At 46.7% G+C, this 24,832-nt stretch overlaps 1 protein-coding gene across 3 annotated transcripts; it reads right to left on the bottom strand.

Annotated features, from left to right (window-relative positions):
- Positions 1 to 4,120: 4,120 nt before the first annotated feature.
- Positions 4,121 to 24,646, bottom strand: GOSR2 (golgi SNAP receptor complex member 2). Of its 3 annotated transcripts, XR_015147514.1 has the most exons (7): positions 24,581 to 24,646; positions 16,475 to 16,539; positions 14,725 to 14,833; positions 13,609 to 13,741; positions 12,860 to 12,967; positions 10,553 to 10,693; positions 4,121 to 6,912 (listed from the first exon to the last, which is right to left on the bottom strand). XR_015147514.1 is itself a non-coding variant. In XM_086357215.1 (6 exons), exons 1-6 carry the CDS (start codon positions 24,607 to 24,609, stop codon positions 6,751 to 6,753), a joined length of 639 nt encoding a protein of 212 aa, XP_086213341.1. In that variant the 5' UTR covers positions 24,610 to 24,646; the 3' UTR covers positions 4,121 to 6,750. The 3 variants fall into 3 exon arrangements, 2 of the variants coding, with proteins under 2 accessions (XP_086213341.1, XP_086213343.1); XM_086357215.1 differs by lacking the exon at positions 12,860 to 12,967; XM_086357217.1 differs by lacking the exons at positions 10,553 to 10,693; positions 12,860 to 12,967.
- Positions 24,647 to 24,832: the final 186 nt, after the last annotated feature.

The raw sequence follows: 24,832 nt of genomic DNA, 5'->3' as shown, positions 1-24,832 counted from the left end.
ATCCATGAACTTCAGCAGGTGACAATTCCAGTCTGACCTTTCAACCATCACTCCCACCTCTCCTATATCGTCTCCCCAGAGTTCTGCTGTTCTTGAGGAACCTACACAGTCCCAAGCCTGCCCTGGGTGACATCAGAGCCCTGAATCGATAAACCCTGCAGCCCACTACAGCTCCAGCAGTGAGCTGCTGGTGCTTGCAGCCCAGAGCACCCTCATTGATCCACGTGATTGATCGATCTTCTTGTCCTCACCACAGTTCTAAGAAGTAGGTCGTTATCATCATCCCCATTTGACACACAAGGACACTGAGGCTGAGAGAAAGAGAGCATAAGCAAGTGATGGGTGTGGTGTGCTTAGTCGCTCAGTTGTGTCTGACTCTGTGCAACCCCACGGGTTGAAGACCATCAGGCTTATCTGTCCATGGGATTCTCCAGTCAAGAATACTGGAGTGGAATGTTAAAAGGGTACAATACTAGGGTTGAACTTTTTTTTCCCCCTTAAGTGAATATCCCAGGCCTTCTACATCTTTAGTTAACGGCTACTGCCTCCAAATAGATGATCTCAGAAAATTTATTTCAAGGTGTTTTCTTGTTCAAGAAGGTGGCCATGGTTTCCCATTCCAGAATTCTGCTCTGGGGGCTGCCTGCCAAGGGTCTCCCAGGGCCTCTGTGCTGAGCTCCCTGAAAGAGGCCGCTCCCTGCCACAGCAGTGAAGGAGGGGAAGAAATGGTTTCCTAGACATGACTGTGTGCCCACCCAGGCATACTGCAACAAGAACTCAGGCAACATGAAGGAGAGTTCAGGATTTTCTCTTTAGAAGTTCACAACCACATGGAGAGAGGTCTGAGGGTCAACAATGATTACTCTCTGTTCCTATGGAGGTCCCAGCTCCCCAGCCCACTGCCCCATCCTTGCACAGGCCCTGGTGTGAGAAACTCTTAGCAGAGCAGAGAAGTGACCAAGTCAAGTTTTTACAAGATAAAAGTCTGGTATCTGGGACTTCCCTGGTGGTCCAGTGGCTAAGACCCTGTGCTCCCAGTGCAGGGGGCTGGGTTTGATTCCTGGTCAGGAAATTGGATCCCACATGCCACAATTAAAGATCAAAGATCCCGTGTGCTGCAACTAAGACCTGGTGCAGCCAAAGACGTTTTTAAGTTTATCTAACATTACTACAGATTTTGGCTGATCATGATAATGGCTAATTTTGGAAAGGGATGGTGGACTCAAAATCCCAAACTGAAAGCCTGAGTAAAGTGCTGAGGATCATGAATGAATGAATATCTATTTCCCAATTCTCTGACACAAACTGGGTGTCCAACATTTCAGTTCAGTCCTGACACTAACTTCCAGATTTAACGTCAGACCCCACAGGTTAAGGGTTCTGTCTCACAGGCCTGCTCCCCACCTCAGATGCCAGTTGCAATGGAGTGCCCAAGATACTGGCACTTCTATCCAGCTTGGCTGGAATGAGTCACAGAACTTAGGAAAATTCTATACATAGTGTCCCCACGGCCCCCTCCCCCCATCCACAGTTCCACCTCCCATGGTTTCAATTAACTGTTCAACCTCAGTCTAAAAACATTAAATGGAAAATTCCAGAAATAAACAACTCGTAAGTTTAAACTGCATGCAAACAAACAAACAAACCTGCCAGCAGGTGCCAGGAGGGGAGTGGAGCCAGAGGATCTGCCCAAGCTGTCTTAGGTGAAAGAATATGGGGCCATGATTTGGGTTGGAAGGGGGAAGGGGGGCGGCAGCGCCTTCCTTAGGCACAGCCCACACGGAGCAACTGCCCACCAGGACTCAGCTCCACTGCAGGCTTCCTGAGACTCTGAGCAGCAACCACTTCTCAGATGGGCCTGGAGCTGACGCACGAGAGCTGTGAGCCCAACAGGCAGCCCTCCCACCAGCTCTCCCTCACTGCCTTTGACAGTCACAGGCTGATGGACATTGCTGTTTAGTCACTGACAAGAGCTCTGAGAGCCCACGGAACATAGCCTGCCAGGCTCCTCTGTCCATGGGATTTTCCAGGCAAGAACACTGGAGTCGGTTGCCATGTCCTCCTCCAGGGGATCTTCCCAACCCAGGGATTGAACCCAAGTCTCTTGCATTGGCAACCCTTCAAATTCCCCATATCCAGGCTACAACCCAAGCCAGTCAAATAGTAATGGATTGGGGTAAGACCCACACACAGGTGTCTTTAAAAGGTCTGGAGAGGATTCTGACATGAAGCCAAGGTTGGGAGCCCACTGCCAGTGGGCTGTGGGGATGAGGCAGGGAGGTGCATACGACGAAGGTTCTATGGTGGGGGGATTACCGATGGCACCCAGGGGGGCCAGGGACTGCAGAATCCTCTGCCATCCCCCTTCCCTCGGCTCCAATGTGCTGCATGATGTGAACAGACAGAGAGGGCAAGGGACTGATGCACCGGGGGGCATTTGCCGTGTCTGTTTGCAACATACCCGTGTGCTGTGAGACTTACAGTGAGGGCAGCCCTAGAAATTAGAATGAACTGAGATTTCAGAAGGCATTGCTGGTCATACCCTGAGAGCAACAAGGGACAAGCCGCTGCTCAGCAGGAATTTCTATAAGGAAACAAACTAAATCTGAAGATGATTCCTCCTCTTCCAAATGCACCAGGCCTAAGGCAGAGTGGAGTGCTGGGCAGACCAGCCCGAAAGGCTTATGTCTCCCCCTCGTGGAAAGATTGAGTACAACTCCATTCACCACTTAAGGAAAGTTAAAGTGAAGTTGCTCAGTCGTGTCGGACTCTTAGCGACCCCAAGGACTGCAGCCTACCAGGCTCCGGCGAACACGGGATTTTCCAGATGAGAGTACTGGAGTGGGCTGCCATTGCCTTCTCCTTCCAGGAGGTCCTCCTCAAATTCTCCACCCCCACCCTCTAAGTTAGGAAAATATTTCAGAGCAGAGAACCTGCCATGTAAGGTGCACCAAATGTGCTACAGCTCTTTACCCAGGCTGCCCCAGTCTCCTGCACCATGTCCCGAGCACGGGAGGCAGGCAGGCAGGTGCCAAGGTTACGTGCTTGGGCTGTGAGGTCAGAGGGGCCGGTTCCTCCAGGACTCCTTGTGGGGCTTTGTCAAAGTCCCTGAAGCTCAGCCTCTTGGTGTGCACAAATGGAAGGACTCCCAACCTAACTGGGAAGGTCTGCAAAGGTTACACGGGTGACCCAGAAACCAACCACGTCCAACTTACAGTAAGGGCCGCAGGGAAGCGAGCAGTCGTCAAGGTCTAGGCCCTCCTCTGAGCAAATATGACATCCTACCCCTCCACAGACTGAAAAGGCCATGCTTCTCTCTTCGCTGTGCCTCCTGGGCCTCGAGGCCAAGTCAGGGACCCCTCAGAGCCCTCCTGTGGGGTTTCACGACTTGCATGTGAGTGTCCTTTTCTTGGCACTGACATTCTGCTGACTTGTTCCTAGTTTTCACTTCTTTATTCACTTAGTTATTTTCTCTGCTGCTGCTAAGTCGCTTCAGTCATATTCGACTCTGTGCGACCCCATAGACGGCAGCCCACCAGGCTCTCCGTCCCTGGGACTCTCCAAGCAAGAACACTGGAGTGGGTTGCCGTTTCCTTCTCCAGTGCATGAAAGTGAAAAGTGAAAGTGAAGTCGCTCAGTCGTGTCCGACTCCTATCGACCCCCATGGACTGCAGCCTACCAGGCCCCTCCGTCCATGGGATTTTCCAGGCAAGAGTACTCTAAGAGTACTGGAGTGGGTTGCCATTGGTTATATTTTCTAACTCTCCTCAAATCTTTCCTGGAATAAGACAGAAACAAATCAAAACTTTATTTTGGACCTGGCAAGTTTGCTCTCCACTCATATATGCTGAATTAGTTCGGCAAGTTTTCAAATGCTCTAGTCTTTAAGAGAAAATCTTCTAAGACACACATCAGAATAACTTTAGAGATATAAAAATATTCTAATTCAGAAGGTCCAAAGTAGGCCAGAGTAATCTGTAATTTTTTTTAAAGTTCCCCCGCTGCTGCTAAGGCAACCAACCCCAACTCTGGTCTCGGAACAGTGTTTCAGAATCTCTGGCTGGAGAGAAAAAGGGGGCCATTAGTTATAAAGATGAATGTCAAACTCCCTTACAAAATGTCATTTTCTAAATAAAATAAATGGCAACTTTATTCAATTGATGTGTTTCAAAAACAAAGAGCGTAAAGCCAAATTTGCAAGTCAAACCCATTTAAACTCATCAGGGTGAAGGTCTTAAGAGAAAACCCAGCATTGAAGCCTTCTATAAAATCAAGACTCTCCTACTTACTTGGTCTTGGGAGTTTGGCTTTTCTTAAGATGATCACACCCGGAGTAAACATCCGCGGAATGAAAGTTATTTCCAAGTTTCTGGACAACCCACCTCTCTTAAACCACAACAGGAACACCAAAATTCTTTACAAGATCCCAGAGGCTGCTGCTGGAGCTTATGTTAAGAATTCACCCCATCTCCACTAGAGGGCGCTCCTTCCCTGCTCTGGGACCCTTCCCTGTACTCTGGACTGTGGAGACAGAGCACCCAGTTAGGCACAAGTGTGTTTCTCCCAGATCACCGAAGCCAAGCACAGGAGGACACGAGGGCTCAGCGCCCCAGGACCTTGCGACATACAGTGGCTGCTGTTCCTTACCCCGCCAGTGGTGAAGACCCACAAACTGTCTCCTCCACTTGTATTACAAAGCAGGAAGAATGGCACTGAAGGTGCAGACCTTACTTCTGGTTCACTGAGGCAACAATCACTTGTGAAGGCCAAGTGTGGAAATACACGGGTGTACACTGCAAACATGTCACGTCAGCCACCAGAGGGCAGAGGGTGGGGGGCGATTCTGCCTCCCCTGAGTTCAAGTCCAGATGGCTCAGCTGCTCCTTGCACGTCTTCCAAAGCGCACTGTCTGGTGGGATCCTCGAGTGCCCAGGCTCGCAGCCAAGTCTGTGCAGTTTAAAGACCCATTTTGTGGACTGGTAAGAACCCTGTGCCGGGTCCCTGGGATGACAGGGGTGCTGACATGGGGGACATTTCAAACTGGGCCTCCCCACGTCACAGGTAGGTCGGAAGATGCACCCACCCCTCTGTCTGTCCACCAGGCCAGTCTTCACGCTGGTAGGGCCCTCAGCCTTTTATGAAGGGACTCTGATCAGAGTTCCCTTTCCTCGGAAACCCAGGGCCCCTGTTTAGCCCAGACGAGCAGGAGCAATGGAGATCCAACCAAAAGTCTGAAATCAGTACCCAGAAAACTCACTTAAAAATCTGTGACAATTAAGAAACCTTTCCCCAAAAGGGATCTATGCCACAGATGTACCTGAAAAGACAATACTGCTACAGAGACAGGTGGAGGGTAAAAAAGGGAGGTGGACGAGAACACTCAGAAAGAAGGAAAGAGGAGGGAAAGGTGACAGAAGATAGTCCAAATGACAAGCAACAAAGACAGGAAGTAGCTAGGGCAAGATGTTCAAAGGTGGGGTTAATACCGACCAGGTTCACAGTTCCTCTGGGAAATTCTAAGTGATATTTCTGTCTTGCCCTACTAGGCCTATGGCTGGGAGGGCCTGTGATAGATGAAAAAATACGCTAACCAGGTCTTCCTGGTATTTTCACTGATGACTCTCTTTGAACAGACTGGCTTTATAATAAATCTCACAACATGTTGGGTATTGGTACAGCCTTAATCCAGGGTTGGTCAGAGAAGCAAAAGGTGCTGGTCCCTTAAAAGAGAGTCTTACAAGGACATACACACCAGGAGCATCCCTGGGGTGGCATCTGCCCTCACTGGCTGGACAGAATGGGGCTTGACTGGCAGCTACTAATACATTTCAACAAAGGGAAAACAGTCTATTATTAATTAAAGACGCTAAAACTCGAGATGAGACTGTAATAGACCGATCACTAATCTCTGTTCACAGCTACTTTCTAAGGGGCAAAGGCCCAGGCTCCAGTCTTAGAAGTCAACTGTTCTATTAACTGCTGAAACAAATCGGTGCCTAGGGTTTTCAGTTTCAAGACAGACCAGGGAGTAACACTGGCCTTACTTTATAAAGGAGAAGCACCCAGCGACCGTGCTGTGGAAAATCTACTTGCTGTCAGCAACAGTGCCCGTGCCTCTGCTTCCTCCAGGGGGCGGCTTCCGGGTAAGGATGACAAGTATAGGCAGTCAGCCGTCTGCAGATCATCTGGGGGGGGGGCGGGGGGTGGGCACAGTGGCCAGTAGCAAGAGCATATGAATCTACCTACTACAGTGAGTGTAGAGGAAGAAGGCCCCTTTCCCTCTCCTGTCTGCTTCTGTTCCGACTACCTACTAGGAGTCAGAAAGGGTGGAGGACGACAGAGCATGGAGTCTTGTCTGCAAGCTTGAGTAGCTTCCCAGGCGCGTATCAGCTACAAGGACAAAATTGCCAAGGCCACTCTCTTCCTCCCCTTTTCCTCCTCCTCCCTCACCCTGGCTTCACTTCCTTCCCCCAGTGAGAGCGAGCGAGCGTGAGCAAGCCAACTGGTACTTCCTTCATTTCCTAAGCACTGCACGTCTTGGTAGCATGAGCTTTCCCTCCAAGATGTCACAAGAAACAGAGGTCTGAAACTCCCACCAGGCCACAGGTCACAATTATTTCCAAGGGCTCTTCACAGTTAAGATGGGCACACACATTTCAGAGGGCAGCCCCTGGGCCCCCTCTCTTTCACGCACACACACTCACACACTCACGCCCTGGGACTGGCATTCAGCCGCGGGGCCTAGCTGGCTCAGGTCAGGTACTGCACCACGAGGAACATGACCACACAGGTGAGCAGCATCCCACCAATCATGAAGTACTTGTCCTGGAAGGCCCGCTTCTCGATGAGCCGCATCACCGTGTTGGACAGGCCGAGCATGTTGGCGATGTCAAGGATCTTCTTCTGGGTCCCCTGGGGCAGACAAGAGGAGAACGAAAAACCGTGATCACCTCCTTGTGCCAGGGGTGGGTGAATGTCATCATGAGCTGCGATGGACAAACAGTCTCTCGGTCACGCCCAAAGTATACAAGCAGCAGCAACCAGACACACATCAGGCTCCTTCAATCAAGGTCGCAGAGCAAAGCAAAGGGGACAGGAAAGTCTTTTCCACAAGTGTGCTGGAACAAATGGTTGGATAATGGGCATCTTGTGCACAGAGCATATATACACACATATATATAAACGTGGGCTTCCCTTGTAGCTCAGTCAGTAAAGAATCGCCTGCAGTGCAGAAGACCCGGGTTCAATCCCTGGGTGGGGAAGATCCCCAGGAGAAGGAAATGGCAACCCACCCCAGTATCCTTGCCTGGAAAATCCCATGGACTGAGGAGCCTGATGGGCTGCAGTCCATGGGGCTGCAAAGAGTCGGGCATGAATGAGAGACTAACACTTCACTTCACATGTGTATGTCCATATGTATAATGCATAAGAATGTGTGTTAAAAAATGACCACTGCTTCATATTATACACAAAAATTTCAACATACAAACTAAAACTATAAGCTTCTAGAAGAAAACAGGAGAATATCCCCAAACCAGAAATAATCCAGATGCGTATCAACAAGAGGATGGATTAACAATGTATGTTCTGTGCACGATGAGATACTGATGCACAATACAAAGGACCCGAGGACACCGTGTAATGACATCAAAGAGCCTGGAACACTCCTGAGAGGAAGGAGGCACACACAAGAGTAATGTGAACATCTGCATTAAGGTCAGCAACAGCCAAAACTAATTTATGATGAAATAAGAAGAGTGGTTGCCTGGGGGCGGGGCGTGGCGGGGGGTGGGCAGGAGCAAACTAACCTGGAAAGGGTACAAGAGCTTTTTCAGGGGTGATGAAAACAGTCTATGTCTTGACAGCAGGGAGAGTTACAAAGGTGTATGTAGGCATTTGTCAAAACCCCATGACCTGTACAAGTTAAGATCTGTACACGTCACTGTATGCCCATCATACCTCCACAAAGAAGTTCTAAATTAGAATATTTTATATTAAAAAAAAAAAGGGCTTTCCTGGTGGCTCAGATGGTAAAGAATTGGCCTGCAATACGGGAGACCAGGGTTCGATCCTGGGGCTGGGAAGATGCTCTGGAGAAGGGAATGGCAACCCACTCTAGTATTCTTGTCCATGGACAGAGAAGCCTGGTGAACCACAGTCCATGGGGTTGCGAAGAGTCGGACGACTGAGCGACTAACACTTTCACTTTGCATATTAAAAATAAAAGGCAACATCAAAGAAACTTTTTCTCTGCTCCCTGGCTCTAAAATGCTTGCTATCAGTCTGTGCACGCTGTACAGTAGACACCTCAGGAACTCTGCTGAGCAGAGCCTATGTCCAGGTTCAGGAGAGGGTCTGAAGCAGGCAAGGCGGAACCAGAGAAACACAGCTGCCAGACACCAGGACCACGACCTAAAACCCCACAAATACATGTCACCTCCCACCACCCAAAACAAAAGGGTACTTTATTCCTAAACCAACAGTCCATACCACCCAGGCCGCCCTTTCTCCCTGCTTTCTAATTTTCATTTTTAAGCATATTCAATTTTATATGAAGTAATAGATGAATGCTGGGCGGACCTCAACTTACTTACACGTCACCCATTGTATTTTTATGGAGGCATCTAACCTAAGGTCCCGTATGAACACAGTAATGGGCAACTGAGAGAAGAGTCTCTCAGGTCAAACTTCGTCTCTGCCAGAGGAGATCAGAGACATGTTTTCGCCACAACAGTGATGATCAGCATTAGATTCTCAATCAAGACTCTGCTTAGCTATGAAAGAAGAGATTATTCCATCACTATGAAATTCAAATATCAACCTCAAAAATCACTGGAAAGTTAACATACATCTCAAAAACACTACTCATTTTCTACCACAAATTTCCCCAAATCAAGGCCCGGCTCCTTCATGCTTCCTATGTTCTTTTCAAATGGTTGAGGCGGCAGCTTGCCTGACAGAAGTGGGCAGGCAGAAGGAATCAGTACAGCAGATGTGCAGAGGAAACATCAGAAACCTCGCACTCCAACCCCTGACTGCCCACCCACCAGGCTTCCCAGGGCTTTATCTCTGGGGACAGTGTTAGGGCAAAAGTTGTTTGGGCTCTTCGGTGACACCAGACTTCAGTAGGAAGCTGACATTTGCTTTAACAATAAGCCCTGAGCCCTACCAGGTTGACGTTGAGTGTTGAGGCTGAGTCTCATCCTAAAAAGAGTTTGACTGTTTTTCTGAGATATGGCTAGGAAGCCAGCAGCTTTCTAAAGAAGGGAGGATTAACCCTCATGTATTAGCTTAGACTGGGGTTCCCTGATGGTGCAGTGGGTAAAGAATCCGCCTGCAATACAGCAGACAGAGGAGATGTGGGTTTGATCCCTGGGTCGGGAAGATCCCCTAGAGGAGGAAATGAGGAAACGACAACCCACTCCGGTATTCTTGCCTGAAAAAAAACTGTGGACAGAGGAAACTGGTGGGCTACAGTTCAAGGGGTCACAAAGTCAGACACGACTGAGCAACCAAACACACACACACACACCAGTTTAGGTAACTGCAGGCGGCTGTCCTGAAAGGGGGCGCCCGTGGAGCTGTCAGAGACCACACTTCCAGACTGTCTGAAGCGCCGCGGCCATCAGCAAGGTACGTGTCACTCAAGGCCTGCCTGACCTCCTCCCAGGTAAAGGTGGCAGGCGATGCTCAGAAACATACTGAAGTCCTGCAGAGCTGACAGGCTCGACATGGTCCAACAAAAACTAAGATAAAGCTCACGCTTCCGAGTGACTGCTCCTCCCAGCTCAGGAGCTGGGAGGGCTCTGTGCACAAGGGACACACCCTGATAGCAGGCACAGTTCACACCCATGGCCCACCAGGGTGATACAGGAAACGGGCTGAGGCTGCAACATCACGCCTGACATCAGAGGCTGAGTAATGTTTCTGTAAACCACTCCCTAGAGGTCTGAGTCTCAGCCAATGGGGCAGGGTTTCTAGGAATACCTGTTACTAAAGAGAGAATGAAGCAGAGTCACTGGGGGTCACTAGCCTGTGCTCCAGGAGCCACTGTCAATCAACCCGGGCAGCACTAAGACTCTCCCCTGGGGGGCTTCAGCTGCTGCACAACAAAGGTCTCGGCTCTAAGACTGCCCACCACAGGGGCCGCACGGAAAACACCCAAGAGTGAATGAGAAGCCAAGTAAAGCCGTGTCTTCCTTCTTCCGAGAGTGAATTCTATCACATAATTTCTCGGCCCATTACTGCTTCCTCTCACAGTGGCAGTCACTTTCTGTTCAGTTCAGGAAATGGAAAACCACCTGGACACTGAGAGATGCCACATTATGGCTCACTGTAAGCACAGTAAACACCTACCGGCAGGGGAATTTGGCTACTTCTGGACTCATAATAACCCACTTCCAGCAGAAAGGATCCCAACTCAAAGGCTCTGTCTCACCACCACAGCATCACAGTTCAGGGCTACGTGACCAAAAGGTAAATGCAGGTCCCACACTGCTGGCTAAAGTCAAAACACAAGGCCTTCTCCCTGTCCCCCCACAAGGGCCCCCACCTTCAAGGTCACTCTCTGGGCCCTCAGTCCCTCCAGAATACTGTGCCCGCCTCCAATGAGGTCATCCATGCCGTGGTGAATTTTCTGGAGGGAGGAGTTAAACTGCAGTGATTCATCCATTGGTATGGTGGTGTCAGAGTCCTGTGAAAGAAACGCAGGCACTTGATTAACTTTGCTGCTGCTCAGCTCCTGGTGTCCCCACCTCAACTGACCACTCTGCCTCTTGGTCAAGGTCGAGCTGGAAGAACTGCTAGAGGAAATGCTTCAAGAATCAAAGGAACCTGACGGAGACTGAAAAGCAAAGTGGAGACCTGGGGCAGCCTCTGTTCACTCAGAGGAAGTACAATTCTCAGACTTCTCAGTCTCCAAATGGGTTCTACCACACAAGTCTGTTCATCCCTGCCTCCTCTGCATCATGCCCCCAACTCAGGAAAAATTTTTTATTTTACTTTTTGATGTAGACCATTTGTAAAGTCTTTTACTGAATTTGTTACAATATTGCTTCTGTTTCATGCTTTGGTTTTTTGGCCACGGGGCATGCGGGATCTTAGCTCCCGATGAGGGATCGAACTCACTCCTGCTGCTGCTGCTGCTGCTGCTGCTGCTGCTGCTGCTAAATCGCTTCAGTCGTGTCCAACTCTGTGCGACCCCATAGACGGTAGCCCACCAGGCTCCCCCATCCCTGGGATTCTCCAGGCAAGAACACTGGAGTGGGTTGCCATTTCCTTCTCCAATGCATGAAAGTGAAAAGCGAAAGTGAAGTCGCTCAGTCGTGCCCAACTCTTAGCGACCCCATGGACTTCAGCCCACCAGGCTCCTCCATCCATGGGAGTTTCCAGGCTAGAGTACTGGAGTGGGGTGCCATTGCCTTCTCCGAAGGCAAAGTCTTAACCACTGGACCCCCAGGGAAGTCCTGGAAATACTATTCTCCCTAGGCTTCTCCTAAAGGCTGTCTCTAACTCCTTACTAATCTACCTTCTTCCAAATGTTCCTTTACCTGGCTTCCCCTTGGTGCAGTGGGGAAGATTTGCTTTTGTCCTTTGGCTATTTCATCTACAGCTTATTCCTCCCTCCGATTAGACAGACTGACTACGGAGAGCAGAGACTGGTTTCTATTAAAGGCCCAACAGTGATCACAATGGGACTATCCACCTGAGCAGGGAAGCAAAGTCTGTAAAAAACTGAAGGGAGGAAAGAACTAATACTGATCAATGCTTTCCACTTTGCAAACTCTTCATTCTAAGCTCGCTTAGGCCCCACTCTAAGCTTATGCTGTGGTTATGGTATTATCCTCGTTTTAGATGAAGAAACAGAAGCCCAGAGAGGTGGAATGACTTGTGTGAGACCCCGCCAGTGAGACGTCCAGAGGGGCACAAATCCCCGTGCTGGGTAACTGTCCTGTAGGGAGAAACATCAAAACCAGTGCCAGCGCTCCACTTTCACCCTGCAAGCGGGAAGGACACAGGCACGTGGCTCGCCCAGTCACTGCCCTGTCCCCTTTCCAGTTCCCTGACCGTTACAAACCCTTCTGCCAAGCAGTACCACTTTTACCACTTTCTGTCATCATGAAGAAGTTAAACCACCTTTTCATCGCTGCTCAAGTTCACAATCTTTTTTCAGGTATATATTTTCAATCCCCCCGCTGCTAACATGGGAGTTTCTCAGGGGTGGGAGTCAAGGTTTTTAATTTAAACACATTTTACTTTCAGCACCTTAAATAGCATCCTGCACAAGCTGATGCTTGGTAGGTGAAGACTCCAGTGTTTCGGTACAGCTGATGGGCTGTTATTTCTCAGAAAAATGTACTATAGCTCATGATCATAAAAAGAGCAGGAAGAAGTTCATTCAGCCAGATAATTTTTATTAAGGGCCCACTGTACGCACAGCATCACACTAGGCTGGTAAGACATAAAGTAATTCGGAGCTATCATCCCTGGCCTAAAAAAGCCGTGTAACCAATACCACAGCTATCAAAAGCCCACACAACACCTTAAATGTGTCATATAGCTCCCTGCTCTTTTGAAAAGAAGCTCTGCTTACCGACCAACACATGTTTGTTGACCTTTTTAATTGTTAATCATTACTACTTGACTGCTTGCATCAGAGAAACCAAACTATGTAGGCATATTCTGAAGCACCTGGGGAAATTTACTGCACATGTGGACACAGCAAAGAAGGTTCAACATCTGCAAAGTGGGAACGGATTTGAATTCTGATGATGGGCTTAGAAAGCGTAATCCCACTTTAGAAAATGAACCTCTGTAAGAAAACAAAAAACCAACCAAACAAAAAGCCCCTGAGACCCACCTTATTTGGTGGAATACATTATGCAGGACACAGGAAAAGCCAGTAATGTTCTACAGCCACGTGTGAGAAATGATCCCATTGAGACCAAAGGACAGGGACATGGGTATCCTAGGAAATCAAACATGCAAACCAACAGGCAACTTTCAAACAGGCTCAAGTCAAGTAGTCCCTCTAAAACGAAATACCTGTTAACAAATCCCTCCTAACTGGCGCTCAGACTAGGGGCAAAAGCATTTTAACGCATTAAACACTGGAACTACACACATATACACACACACACTAGCAAGAGGCAAAAACATTTTAACACATCCAACACTGGAACTGTGTGCATGCATGCGCGTGCACACACACACACACACAGAGACAATTGCCTGAAGGCAGCTTTGAAAGCTGCCCTCGTTACAAATAGTCTAAGTTCTAATTATCCTTCTTGATCTGATCAGGAAAATGTTTCCACCATGGGAAAGTCCACTTCTCTGCATCGACCAGTCAAACCAGGTAATTTTCACCTCTGCCTGTCCCCTCATTTTAACTACTTCCTCAGAGGGTTTCTGTGACAGAAAAAGAGATGCAAGCAGTGTTTAGGTCTAGTCTCTGTGGCAACGCAGAGTCAGCATCACTTCCAGTTGCTCGCCTCCCATCCCATCGGTCTGCTTCAGGACCCCAAGAGGGCTACTGTCAAGAGTCCTGAGCTCCAGCTCCAACCAACCCCCCAGTTCCTGCCAATCCCGCCCAGGCGCCGGGCTTACATTTGTGGTGAAGGTGCGAGACAGAAGCTCCTCTCGCTGTCTCTCCTGCTGCTCCCGTGCATACCGCCGGTGCTGAAAGTTTCGAAGAGCAGTCTGCAAGTGCTGGACGTCGTACTTTAACTGGTCGACACGGCTGGAATTGACAGAGATATTAAATTCCAGGAGCCCAGAGGAGCACAACTGGAGGTGGCTGGACTTTGTCTTCAGGGAAGAAGACAATTCCTTACTTCTCCCTGTACCCATCCATGCTATCCACCCCCCCAACCCCAAATAATCTGATTTGATAAATGATGTTGAAACTAAAAAAGGAGCCTGTAGTTAGAGCAGGATGGTAGCAAATGAGATTCCAGCAGATTTCCCTAACTATCTGCTGGTCTCTGATTCTGGATGCATGACAGGGAACAGGTGACAGGAAGCAGGTTCGATGACCTCTTCCTGACCTTCTAGAGATTATTACTGCTCTCCTGGAAGAAGCCCAAGGCATCTGTGGAGTAGAGCATCAATGAAGTTTCATAAACATTTTGGAAACAGAGGCTGGGGTAGAGGTGGTGAGAGTGGTTTCGCTTTAATTTCATGGGGGTGTATCAAACATTAGATCAGTATTTTATTACAAATACACTGACTGGAGTGATTAAGAGCAAGATAATTCAACCCAAGAATGAAGTGGGAATCAAAAAACAGAGTGAAACTCCCTGGTGGCATTAGGTTTCAAGTGGCCATGGGTCTGGTCAGAAAAACAGTGCTGGGGGCAAAATTTCAAAATGATACCAACAAGGAGAGGAGACGCCAGGCCTCTGAGCTGCTAACCTCACTAGCTTTTTATTCTTTAACTGACGTAGAGGTGATGTACAATATTATATAAGTTATAGGTATACAATAGGGTGATTCACAAGTTTTAAAGGTTATAATCCATTTACAGTTACTATAAAATATTGGCTATACTCCCTGTGGTGTACAACACAGGCTTTTCACTCTGAGGGAGAATCATGCGAGTAGAATTGTGGTCTTTATGGGACTTTATCTTTGCATAGTCTCAGTTTTTCAACGTGTAAGTGGATTTTCAGAATATTTGATGACCCCTCTGGAAGCAAGGCCTGGCAGGGCCAGAGCACTCACAGTTTGGCATTCTGTCTTTTGTGGGGGGGCTCCTTGCTGGACAAAATCTCCAGACGCTCTAGTTGGCTGAATATCTGGTCTATGCTTGCTTGGATTTCATTTTCTACTACTGCACAGAAGAGAAAAAAGAATAATTACTAGAAAAGAGATAGTGAACTTAAATTAGAATGATAAATCAAACATGTTTTTTTCTATATCCAATAAACTCAAAAATATATATTGCAAAAGAAAAATGCACTAATGAGAACAGAAAAAAATTCAAATTATACTAAGTGACTTTCTAAATGTTTTTATATATATACGTGTATATATATATATATATATATATACACACACGTATATATAGGTGTTAATGCCATAACAATGCTATTTAAAATAAAAAAAACCCCTAAAGATAAATCTATAGAAATAAATTTCCTGCCTTTGAAAATAAAATGAACATTCAAAGATTGCCCAAATAAATATTTTCAGCAAAATGCAGTATTTTCTGATATAGAATGAGGCCTCTTTTCCTTTGAGATTATTCTCAGATATGGGTTATAAATAACTAGTAAAAAGACTGCCAAATGAACCCTTTACAGAAAATAATGAGGTTAAAAAAAAAGCGCACAGGGAAAGATTAGTATGTGAAAAACAGAGAAGCATTCCCTTAAGAATAGGTAGGCCGATGCTGGAGTCACCAGAATAGACAAAATACCAACAGGGAAGGCCCACGAAAGAATCCACAGAGGTAATAATATGATAAATATAGTCATTTTCCTTAGCTCCTTTGCTAAACAGTCAAAATGACCTCGTTTCCATTTCTAATCATGTATCAATGAGATTGCTGGAAAGCCAAAGTCGACGGTCAGAAGCTAAACTGTGCACAGAAAAAGGCATCCAGACTGCCTTGTGTCCAATAAGGAAGTGACAGTAGAGACGGAGTGTCACCTTCTCAGAGGAGCCCAGCGCTAACAAACAGCTCAGAACAAGGCAGGGCACAGGACCGAGAGAAGAGGTGCCTGGGAGCGGCAGAAAACAGACTTGAGAAAACAGGAAGAATGGGCCCAGCGCCAGCCAAGGAGTGAGAGGAGGAGACAGCGTCAGTGGTGGTGGGGGACCAGCAGTGTCTGTGTGACAGACTCAGAAAAAGCACCTTTTCTTTTCCTTTTGGCCATGCCACGTCAGCATGTGGGATCTTAGTTCCCTGACCAGGGATCGAACCGGTACCCCCTGCATTGGAAACATGGCGTCTTAACCAAGGGACCAGCAGGGAAGTTTCAGGACCTTTTCTTATAACAGAAAAGAAACTAAAACCCAAAGCAGCACTCTTCTCAAAAGAAATCATGGTGTGGGAACTGAACTAATTAATATTGCCCTTCGTTTCTGAATAATCCTCCTAGAAAGCTGCAGCATTCTCAGCTCAAGAAGAAACGCCCAGTTTCAGTTAAACATCTCTGAATCTTTATGGACCACATTCCTCTACGGACAGGGTAATTAGATTAAGACAGATGGAGGCAAGCACTCCCATTCCCATCGGCCCTGTCAGGTTGAGTGGAGGGGTAATGGGGGATAAGACTTGTGGGATTCCAGAGGGCACGGTCAGGGAAACCAGTGACTTTGCCATAGGGTTTTTCTGTCCACCCTCACAACAGAACTCATTCCACGCTGACTCCTTCAGCCCCTGAGGCAGAAACACAGTCAGGAAACCCAGCCCATTAGCAGCGTGTCATCAGAGACAGGACTCTGGTCTCCGTAGTTAATTACTCACAGTGCAGAGCCTGCTTGTCTGCCGTCTCCAGGCGTCCCATGTGAGACTGGATTTCATGGACATGCCTATCAAAGGGAGAGGGAGGAAATGAGTGAGACATGCGTAATCAACAGAGCTTCGGTCAGGAAAGACAATTTTTCTAATGCCGGCATAGAACTGATCTAAATGGACAATGTCGCTGAACTGTGAAATTTGTATGTGGCACTTCAGGTCACATGTTTTGGCACGGTTTCTAGTATTTTAACGTTAAATAACAACGCAGACAAGCGGCATTTAGTGAGCGCTCACTGCATCTGAGACGTTCTGCAAGGTCAAAACCCTATGAGGAAAGAACTATTATCACCCTCTTTTTGTAAATAAGACAACCGAAGCCCAGAAAGGTTATGTAACTTGTTCAAGGTCACACACCAAGTGATAAACCTCGATGTGAACCCGGCCAATCCCACTCTCTGTTCTTTGACCCAATGTGCTGAGTGCTGCTCTGTACTAGAGAGAGTCAAAGGGCAAGAGAGATAGAATTCTTGTCCTTGAGAAACAGTATAATTAGGAACAACAGGCCAGATAGACGCGAAAAGTCCCAAAAAGAATTAAGACAACACTAACACGCACAAGCGTAAACAAAAAGCAAGCTCTGAGCAGCAGGGCAAAGGCAAAGAAAACGGAAGGCTGAGCTGGGGGCAGCTCCGTGGGCAGAGGGAGTTCAAAATGTGAGTTGGTAAAGGAAGATGTGGAGAAAACGACGTGCACAAATGCCTGCAAGGCCTGTCACGTGGGTGACCAGCAGGCTGGCCTGCCTGAGAGTTGGGGTCAGAGAGGAGAAGGGCAGGAGGCAGATTAGTGGGAGGGAGCCATCAGAGGAAGGCCCAGAGAGACAGGGATCTCCTGTTTGGTAAACCTCTTTCCTTGGCAACAGGAGGCCATTTGGAAACTCAGCACTATACCCGGGCCCTCTGGCCGGTCCTGACACCAGGCCCAGGGCGCTTCCCGATGGCTTCCCAGGGCTTGGCCAAAGTCACCGTCTGAGCCTTCCAAGCAGTCCTCTGTGATAAATCCTGGGGATGTTTTATCCTACCCCAACAACCACCTCCTGGGGTTTCTGGTCTCTTCACAGAGAGTCAAGGAGGCAGCCTGTGAGCTCTTCTATCATCTCCAAGCCCTGAAGAAACGTCAGCAACCAGCCTCTACCGTGAGCACCACAAACTGTGACCCCAAATTTACCAACACAAGCCAGGAGCCTAAATTTGGTTTGAACTTGCCTCGAGTCTTTTCCAGGGCTTCCCTGTGGTCTCGAAACATGACCCGTGGCTCCAGAAGCAAGGCAGACCCTCAGAGGTTCCTGGGCAAGACCCAAGGTCCTGACAGGCAACCAGAAATCACTCCTAGAGTCTGAGGGATGAGATCGCTACTTCAGGAAGGTAAGTCCAGATGCTTTAGAATGGAGACACATGGAGATATGGAGGCAGATGTAGGACAGCAACTTGAAGAAACTGATATTTGGATCAGGGAAATGATGCAAACAGCTAGAGAGCACTGATCGGCAGTGCTGATGGAAAAGAGAACGAGGACTTTCCCGAAGGCCTGGATATGGGCAGTGAGGCAAATTTCTAACGGAAGCGCAAAAGGAACGGACTACAATCAACGCTGATGGCTCAGTTCGTTATCCTTGTGAAAAAAAGGTACCTTGTATAACACACAAAGATAAACTCAAGGCGTGCATATTATGACTTCAGGTTAAATAAGGGTTTCTTACACAAGACAAAAACCAAAACTACCCCCAAACCCCACAAATCACAAAAGAAAAGACTGATAGATCTGAGCACATTAAAAAACAAAAACAAAACCTTTTTACACCAAAGGCACACCTGGGGGAAAAAAAAGGGAAAGACTGGAAGCCACCTGTAGCAGATAACAAAGGAATATGTTTGAATGTATAAGGAACTACTACAAATAGGAAAAATAAAACAAAACAGTTTTTAAAATGGGCAAAGGGCAACTGAGAGAAAAGGAAATCCAAATGGACAAAAATATATGAAGAAACACTCTTCTAGTAATCAGGAAAATGCATATTGAAAGTAATAACATCACATTTCTCCCATGTGATTGACAAATATTTTAAACTTTAAGGATGAGGGACCCCTGGCAGGTATAACAATGGTACCCAAGGGGTTCTGGGGAAGATTTCCAGGTTCTATCACAGGACTGCCTTTGGCTCTATGTTCTGTTCTGGTATTTTTTTAAAAAATCAACTTATGACTATGAAATCTGCACAAAATTCTGCGCTCCAGTGACTGGTTAAGATATTGAACCACAAAGCAAATACGAACGTTTTTCATTTAGACTGTGGTGTTGGAGAAGACTCTTGAGACTTCCTTGGACTGCAAGGAGATCCAACCAGTCCATTCTAAAGGAGACCAGTCCTGGGTGTTCACTGGAAGGACTGATGTTGAAGCTGAAACTCCAGTACTTTGGCCACCTGACGCGAAGAGCTGACTCATCTGAAAAGACTTTGATATTGGGAAAGATTGAGGGCAGGAGGGGAAGGGGATGATAGAGGATGAGATGGTTGGATCTCCAACTCAATGAACATGAACTTGGGTAATCTCCGGGTGTTGGTGATGGACAGGGAGGCCTAATGTGCTGCAATTCATGGGGTCGCAAAGAGTCGGACACGACTGAGCGACTGAACTGAACTGAATACAATAAAATTTGTCGAGGATAAAAAGCATTTTAAGATTTTTTTTAAAAAGCCAAGTCCACAACACAGAATGGCATTCAGGTTTGGGTCACTTGCTAAAGAAACCCTACCAAGCCAAGATTTCCCCCAATGGGAGATGAGCAAGATGACTGGGAAAGTTTAGAAGTCAAGTTGCAAAGAGGAACAGCCAAAAGAACTAGCGATAATGATCCTTTGAGAAAAGAGAGGAAAAACCAATGGGGCAGCTGGGGCTCTTCAAGCATCTAGAGACGACAGGAAGAGGAGTGGCTTGTTCTCTGTTGCTCCTGAAGGGAGTGCGTGCATGCGTGCTCAGTTGCCTTAGTCGTGTCTAACTCTCTGTGATCCAATGGACTATAGCCTGCCATGCTTCCCTGTCCGTGAGATTTCCCAGGCAAGAATACTGGAGTGGGTTACCATGCCCTCCTCCAGGGGATCTCCTGGACCCAGGGATTGAACCCACGTCTCCTGCACTGCAGGCAGATTCTTTACCACTGAGCCACCGGGGAAGCCCCCACTTAAGGGAGCCCCAGAACCAGAGGGTACAAATTTCAAGATGACAGATATCAGCTGAACATAGGGGCAAAAAACAAGAACAAACTCTCAAAGAAGAGGGAAAAAAAGGGCTCTGGCATGTTTACACACAGAATACATGAACTGTCTTGGGCTTTATAAAGGATCTTCCTGACCAAAGTGAATTGAAATGGAAGATCTTGCCAGTCACTTTCAATTTTTAAATTCCACGACAGCAGCAGGAGAGATGATGTCAATACCCACGAAACCCTATAACCGCTCATCAGCTGGTTTTTACTATTTTCTAAGTGAAAATGGATATTAAATTGCAGCGAAACATGACTTTTCCCAACCAATCTCTTTTTGCTTTACATGAACTAGAAAAGATAAGAGCCAATAAAGTGATACCAATCTGCACATGCCAGGCCTGAGGAAATAAATGAAAACAACAGAGCAAGGACGAATGGCATTGCGAGAACTACTATATGCAAAGTGGCAACTGTTTTACATGGATCTGGGAATTCAGACAACACATTTGAAGCCAATAAGGAACAGCTGATATGCAAATCTGACATGGGAATGTGGACACTAGAAATCCGAAGTCCTCGCCCTGACTCGTGTGGGGTTCATGGTGGGAGTGGGTGAAAACATAACCAAGCAGAGACCCAGTAGCAAATAAACAAGTGTCAATATTGCTGAGTTTTTTTTTTTTTTTTAATGTCTGTAGAAGATCTAGAAGAATTTTTTTTCAATAAAGCTTATTTGTTTATTTGGCTGCGTCGAGTCTTGGTTGCATGGGCTCACAGACCTTCCAGTTATGCAGTGTGGGCTTAGTTGCTCCATAGCACGTGGCATCTTAGTTCCCCAACCAGAGATCAAATCCATTTCCCCAGCATTGCAAGGCAGACTCTAAACCACTGGACCACCAGGGAGGTCCCTGGAAGAATTTTAAAACAGAACTGCTCTTTGTAAGTCCATGGAGGGACCTTCCTGGTAGTCCAGTGGCTAAGATGCCAGGCTCCCCAGTGTAGGAGGCCGGAGTTCGATCCCTGGCCAGGGAACTAGATCCCACACGCTGCAACTAAGAGTTCATATGACGAAGCTAAGAGTTTACACGCAGCAACGAAGATCAAAGAGCCCACGTGCCACAACTGAGACCCGGCACCACCAAATTAAAAAAAAAAAAAATTTAAGTCCATGGAACTACCGGATCCCCATCATATACACCCACTTTGCACACATACTGCTTCTGCCTAACCTGAGCAGGAAACAGGGTTTCGGAGTTAAAAGATGTGAGTTGAGTTAAAGTTCCACTATGCAGCAGCTGAGGGGCACTGAACAAGTTCATTTAATTCCTTGGTGCCTTAGTGTCCTCAACTCCAAAATGGGGCACTGATCATCGTAATTATTTAAGGGGTCATAGATCCAAAGGCAATATGAAACTGCTGTGGTAACCCACACAGCACCATAGCAAAGTCTGTTGTTTTTACTTTGCTTGCTTTACTTAAAAGTAGCGGAACCATCTGGGCACTTTCACCTCACCCACTTTGCCTTCCCTATATTTAGCCTCTCATCAGAAGGCAAAATCAAAAAAAAAAAAAAAAAGGGGGGAAACTGGTCTTGAGATAAGGTAACAGTCTTTAAACCCAGCTGTTCATCAAAATCACCTGGAGAGCTTGTTAAAAATAGAGCTTCTTGTGCTCCAAACCTATTGAATCAGAATGTCTAGTGATAATAAGGTCCAGGGCACTGAATGATCCTGGACAAATATGGGCAGCTTTACAAGCACTGGGATCTCAAAAATAGAAGCCTGGCTATTAGCTCCTCTATAAAGTTCACCCTAACACAGTATTATTTCAGTGTAAAATGTTTACCCTGCTTTTCATCTGTTTTTTCCCCCAATGTTCAGGCATTTTCAAGATATGCAACTTTAAAATGCTGATGTAATTCCAATGTACTTTCAGGGACACAGCAAGAGATAACCACAAACTGGGTTCAAAGTTCCAGTAAAATTAATATGCTCAGTTACTGTTGTATCAGTTCAGCTGCAATCATTAATTTCTGCAACTCCAAAAGTAAACTGCAGATATGCACAGGATTGTCTCCTTTTTAAGACACTTAATCACCAGTGTTATGGAACTGAAAGGAGACTTACAGTTTAATCAGCCTCAAACTTTTATTTTATAGGTGAGGAAAACAAGGTGATGAGGTCTAGAGCCAGAATCCTCAGTCCTGTTTCAGTCCTTGAGGGGAAAGGAGGCAGCTCAGAACATACTGCACCACTAATAATCATCATGATGATGATGACGAACATACTGCAGCACAAAACAATTTACTGTCGGCACTGGAACAGTGCCTAACACTTAGCGGGTGCTCAAGCAATATTCACTGAATAAACGAATGACTACATAGTAGAAGGCCTAGCAGTGGCTCGTCAAATCTTGTCCCTTGTCTGTTTTTGTAAATAAAGTTTTACTGGAATACAACCACATCCATTTGTTTACACATTGTCTAAAGGCTGCTTGTGCACTAATAATAGCAGAGCTGAATAGCTGCCAGAGACCAAAGGGCCTGTATGACCTAAAATATTTACTATCTGGCTCTTGACAGGAAAAGTTGGTGAGCTCTGCTGTACAGTCTAAGGGTCTACAGAGCTTGAGGGTAGGTAGTTGGAGGCCTGCATAGGTAAGGAGTTCATCTATGCTCCACAAATCTTGCTTGGGACACTGTTTAGAATTCCTCCTCTAAGTTGACCTATAATTGAGCTTCCGAGTTTACTCTGTGATCAGCTGCCTGCTGCACCAGTAACAGGTAGCATGAGACACTGTGAACAAAATTATTCTTAAAAATAAACTGGATTGCAAGCTCCTTAGGACTATCCTTTAACCAAATTAGCTCACCAGATGAGACTGTACACAATATCAATTTCAAAGCACTACTCAGTCCACTGAGCCTAATTACTGTAAAAGATCTGCCCTTTCTTAGTAACATGGGCATAATTTTCTGCTTCATTTCTTCTCCAATTGACTCACAGATCCAGTTTTTAAAGCCCCTTGTCTGTTTTTGTCCCTTGGCTGTCCTTCCTATAATTTTTACATGAGAATAGGGCTCATATAATAGTTTAAGACCAATTCTGTCATTTCAATACTATTACCAAGTAGGCTCTACATTTTCACCTGCCCAAACCAATTGCTCAATCAGTAAAGTAAAAAGAAGTAGAAAATGAAACAGTAACTTAATGAAACATAAATGAAAATGAAACACAAAATTAGAAAATGAAACAAGAGGATCCTCTCCCTCTTATTCTAGTGCTCTAAAGTATTTCTTTTATTGTGAATTCATTAAGAGAGGTGGGTTCCCATTTCCTTTCTTTCCCAGGCCTTGGGGGCGTGATTTTAAGAATTTTCATCAGCACAAAACTACACTGTGAGTTGAAGGTGTCAGAACAGGACAGGTGTAAGTAGGTATATATTCCCAAAAAATCTGAAAATAGAGACTCATACAGACATTTGTACACCAGTGTTCTCAGCAGTATTATTTACAATAGTCAAAAGGTGGAAACAACCCAAGTGCCCATCAGTAGAGGAATGGATAACAAAACAGTGTGTGTGTGTGTGTGTGACTCTGCCAAAGAATATTATACAGCCATAAAAGGAACGATACATGCTATGACACAGATGAACCTTGGAAACCTTATGCTAAGTGAAATAAGGCAGACACGAAAGGACAAATATATTATTCTACTATATGAGATATCTAGATATCTAGAATAGGAAAATTCAGAAACAGAAAGTAGAACAGGTTACCAGGGATCTGGGGAGAATTGGGGAAGTACTGCTTAATGGGTACATGAGTTTCTGTTTGGGATAATGAAAAAGTTCAGGGAATAGATAATGATGGTTACACAACACTGTGAATGTACTTAATGCCGCTGAGATGTACGCTTAGAAATGAATATCATTTTAAATAGTAAATTACATGATACTGGTAACTTAATTAAAAATTTAATGGTTAGCTTTAAAAAGGTAAACTTCATGTTATTTACGTTTGACCATAATAATTTCCCCCCAAACAGGATAGGTATGATCTTATTTCCCTATTCAATTATATATTTCGGCAAGCTCCAAAAACGCAGGGCAGTATGAATAAGGAACACTACCAAGGAATTTTATGAGAAACTAAACCAAAATTCAACTTCCTTAAAGGTAACCTGGAACCAGATATTCTGAGCAATTTCTTTTATCAGAAAAATATGGTCTTTTAGTGTACACCGAAATCAGAATAAAAGAGAAAATAAAAATCACAGCGTAGCAGCAACAAGGTTTGGGCCAATCCAGAGTAAGGACTGGTATCACTTAGGGGCTGTGAGTCTTTAAACGTTTTCTGACGACCTTAGCTCAGTGATGGATCCTTCTAAGTTGCTTAAGGAGATCCTGTTGGTAATGCTCATTTACCTTCCATCTCATGGTGCCCCATGTTAGACCTTTTTTCGAACACCCTGGCTCTCCAACTAAACAGTAATACGCCTATGTGCAGGGGTCCTCAGTCCCCACCGGTTCTAGCAATCCGGACAACAGCGTTGGCTGGAGCTGAACAATGTGAGACTTTCCCTTCACCTAGTCTACCCAACAGCTAGTCACGGCCTCGGAGATCCCGGAAGGCATTGGGCCCAATGTCGCCGGGCACCAGGTAGGACCCTCCGGCCGCCGCAGACCTGGGCATCACGGCCAAAGACTGAGCCCTTCCGAGCTGGTCCCCACGGCAGCGCCCGTAAGGAAGGACTCGGCCTCCATTCTGGCAGACGACCGAGGCCCCAGCCCAGGGGACTAGGGCTCGCCCAGCCTGGCTTCGTCCCAGCCCGTGCCCGACGCGTCCCTCACTTGTGCGTTTGCTGGTACAGCGGCTCCATGTTGCCTGCCCCGCCGGGTCCCGCTCCGGCTTCCACTGAACACGTCCTCACAGCCCCCCTTCCGGCTTCCGGCTTCCGGTCGCAGGACCCTCCTCCCCTGCCCGTTAGGGCTGTCCCAACACGCGCCATCCTGGTGGCGCCTGCGAGAAAGGAGAAAGGGAACGAGTAAGGAGGCCTGAAGAAGGCTAAGTGTAATCAGAGGTTCTGCTTCAGATGAGGAACG

The sequence above is a fragment of the Bos grunniens genome, chromosome 19, assembly GCF_055505025.1.
Source record: "Bos grunniens cultivar Pamir isolate PY7600 chromosome 19, Bosgru_T2T1.0, whole genome shotgun sequence".
Taxonomy (NCBI): Eukaryota; Metazoa; Chordata; class Mammalia; order Artiodactyla; family Bovidae; genus Bos; species Bos grunniens.
This window is presented reverse-complemented; position numbering and strand designations above follow the sequence as displayed.

Excerpts from the sequence above, each read along its gene's own strand:
- GOSR2 (XM_086357215.1), bottom strand. The coding sequence starts at position 24,609 with ATGGAGCCGCTGTACCAGCAAACGCACAA. Across the intron at positions 14,834-16,474 it reads AGACAAGCAGGCTCTGCACT|TAGTAGAAAATGAAATCCAA; the intron begins GTGAGTAATTAA and ends TCTTCTGTGCAG. Across the intron at positions 13,742-14,724 it reads AAAAGACAGAATGCCAAACT|CCGTGTCGACCAGTTAAAGT; the intron begins GTGAGTGCTCTG and ends TGTCAATTCCAG.